This window comes from Austrofundulus limnaeus, unplaced genomic scaffold (genome assembly GCF_001266775.1).
Source record: "Austrofundulus limnaeus strain Quisiro unplaced genomic scaffold, Austrofundulus_limnaeus-1.0 Scaffold2055, whole genome shotgun sequence".
Classification (NCBI taxonomy): Eukaryota; Metazoa; Chordata; class Actinopteri; order Cyprinodontiformes; family Rivulidae; genus Austrofundulus; species Austrofundulus limnaeus.
In genome coordinates this window covers 10,799-13,785 of record NW_013954457.1, presented here as the reverse complement: position 1 = coordinate 13,785, position 2,987 = coordinate 10,799, and the positions used below count along the sequence as shown (strand labels likewise).

General features: G+C 39.7%; 1 protein-coding gene across 1 annotated transcript in view; it reads left to right on the top strand.

The window, feature by feature from the left end:
• Window positions 1-2,987, top strand: part of LOC106536960 (guanine nucleotide-binding protein G(o) subunit alpha) — a 25,778-nt gene that overhangs the window by 15,295 nt on the left and 7,496 nt on the right. The window contains exon 5 of the mRNA XM_014034324.1: window positions 1,227-1,355. Within this exon, the coding sequence (XP_013889778.1) occupies window positions 1,227-1,355 (129 nt within the window). The remainder of the gene's footprint in view (window positions 1-1,226; window positions 1,356-2,987) is intronic.

Below are 2,987 nucleotides of genomic sequence, written 5' to 3'. Positions count from 1 at the left end.
CCATCCATCATCCATCCACCCATCATCCATCTATCATCCATCCATCCACTCATCATACATCAACTATCCATCAACCATCCTTCATCCATCCACCCATCATCCATCAACCATCCATCCACCCATCAACCATCCATCAACCATCCATCATCCATCCACCCATCATCCATCCATCCACCCATCATCCATCCATTATCCATCCATCCACCCATCATCCATCAACCATCCATCATCCATCCACCCATCATCCATCTATCATCCATCCATCCACTCATCATACATCAACTATCCATCAACCATCCTTCATCCATCCACCCATCATCCATCAACCATCCATCCACCCATCAACCATCCATCAACCATCCACCCATCATCCATCCATAATCCATCTATCCACCTATCATCCATCCATCGTCCATCCATCCATCCATCATCCATTTGTCCACCCATCAACCATCCATCATCCATCCATCCACCCATCATCCATCAACCATCCATCAAACATCCACCCATCAAACAGCCATCATCCATCCACCCATCCATCATCCATCCATCCACCATTCATCCATCCATCCATCCATCCATCCACCATTCATCCATCCATCCATCCACCCATCATCCATCCATCCATCATCCATCCACCATCCATCCATCATCCATCCACCATCCATCCATCATCCTTCCATCCATCCATCCATCCATTATCGATCCATCCATCCACCCACAATCCATCTATCCATCCATCCATCCACCCACCCACCATCCATCCATCCACCCACCATCCATCTATCCATCCATCCATCCATCTATCTATCCATCCATCCATCCATCTATCCATCATCCATCCATTATTAGCTATTTTTATGTATAATTTTTTCTGTGAATCATGAAAACTGTGGCTGTAGGAAGAAGTTGACTATGAAATCTTTCTAATCCCAACAGCTCTCACTCTAGGTCACATGACTCAGAGTGTCAGTGTGTTCCTGTGAGGTTTTTTGAAGGTATTTCACAGTGATAACATGAAACGCCACTAAAAGTAATAGCTTCGCAGTGCCTTCCTCTGCTCTCTCATTCATTTGATGTGGCAAACCCTAAAAATAAAATTAAAATGTTAGGAGGTCACAAGAGGTGAGTTTATACTCATCCATCTTCTTTACTTTTTATTTATTTATTTATTTATTTATTTATTTATTTATTTATTTATTTATTTATTTATTGTTCCTGTGCAGCTACTTGGACAGCCTAGACCGGATCGGTGCGGCTGACTACCAGCCGACAGAGCAGGACATCCTGCGGACCCGGGTGAAGACCACGGGCATCGTCGAGACGCACTTCACCTTCAAAAACCTTCACTTCAGGTCGGTAACACTGAAACTTGTCTGTCTGCTCCACGTTCCTGACGCCCAGCTACAACTCCACGCTGTGATTAATCAGAGGAACCGTTTAAACAAGCTTCCATATTTATGATTCTCTGTCGTCTTAACGAGGTCGGATCCAATTAGAGCTGAGAGCTGAGGGAGTGATGGCTGAGAGGGAGCCGGCGTGGGACCATGGAGGATTAATCAATGCTAAGAAAAGGAGCCAAACATTAGCTCACATTACTCAAACAGATGCTAAAATTAAGAAAACCACAGCTACAAGTAGCTTAACAGTTGCTAAAATTATTGTAATGAATGCCAAAATAAACAAAACAGTAGCTTCAATTATTTAAATGTATGCTAAAATTGTGATTTGCTAAACAATATCTAAAGGTATAAAAACAGATGATTGAGTTAAAAATCACTAAACAGTAGCTGAAATGAGCAAACCAGATGCTAATATGAACAAATTCTTAAATGAGCTAAACGTTTGCTAAAATTAGCAAAACATACTGATATAAACAAATATTAAAATGAGCTAAACTGTAGCTAAAATTAGCAAAGCATGCTAATATAAACTTAATAAAATGCTCTAAACTGTAGCTAATATTAGCAAAACAATTGCTAACATAAGCGAATACTAAAATGAGCTAAACTGTAGCTAAAATTAGCAAAACATGCTAAAATAAACAAATAAATTAGATTAAACTGTAGCTAAAATTAGCAAACCATACTGATATAAACAATACTAAAATTAGCTAAACTGTTGCAAAAATTAGCTAAACAGGCTAATATAAACATTACTAAAATGAGCTAATCTGTAGCTAAAATTAGCTAAACAGGCTAATATAAACAATATTAAAATGAGCTAAAATTAGCAAAACAGGCTAATATAAAAAAAATTTAAAATGAGCTAAACTGTAGCTAAAATTCACAAAACAGTTGCTAATATAAGCAAATCTAATGCTAATTTTAGCTTAACGGAATGTAAAAGCTAACAGAAGTAGAGCAGTAGCCTAAAGTAGTAAGAAAAAATAAACACTAGATGTGTCCTGCTCTGAGTGGGTTTTTAACGACTTTACTTTAAACAAAGATAAATATTTGAAAAAGTCATAAAATTAAAGTCTGTAAAACACATTTCCTGTTGAATCTGAACATTTGTGGTTGGTTAAAACAACACAACGTGTGCAGAAGTATTTTTGGTTGAAACAGGAAGCCAGCGGTGAGAATGCTGACTCAGCGTTTCAAACTGGTCGAGTCATGTTCTGACCGTCTGTTTTCACACCTCTGATCCAGTTATTTTAATGACTGATGTTGTAGTGTCAGCCTCTCCTGACTTTGTTGTTGTTGTTGTTGTTGTTGTTGTTGTTTACACACGTCAGGCTGCACAGACATGACCGTCCTGCAGAACCTCAGTCGTCTCGGTTCTGTTTGTTCTGTTCAGACCTACAGCTGGGCTGCAGCGTGTGGGAGGAGCTTCTGTTCCTGAGTAGGGTGGAACCCGACAGCCCACCTATCATTACAGCCGACTCACACACACACACACACACACACACACACACACACACACACACACACACACACACACACTTTTTACCATTCTCAGGTCATTCCGTAGAGACCAAAATTGTT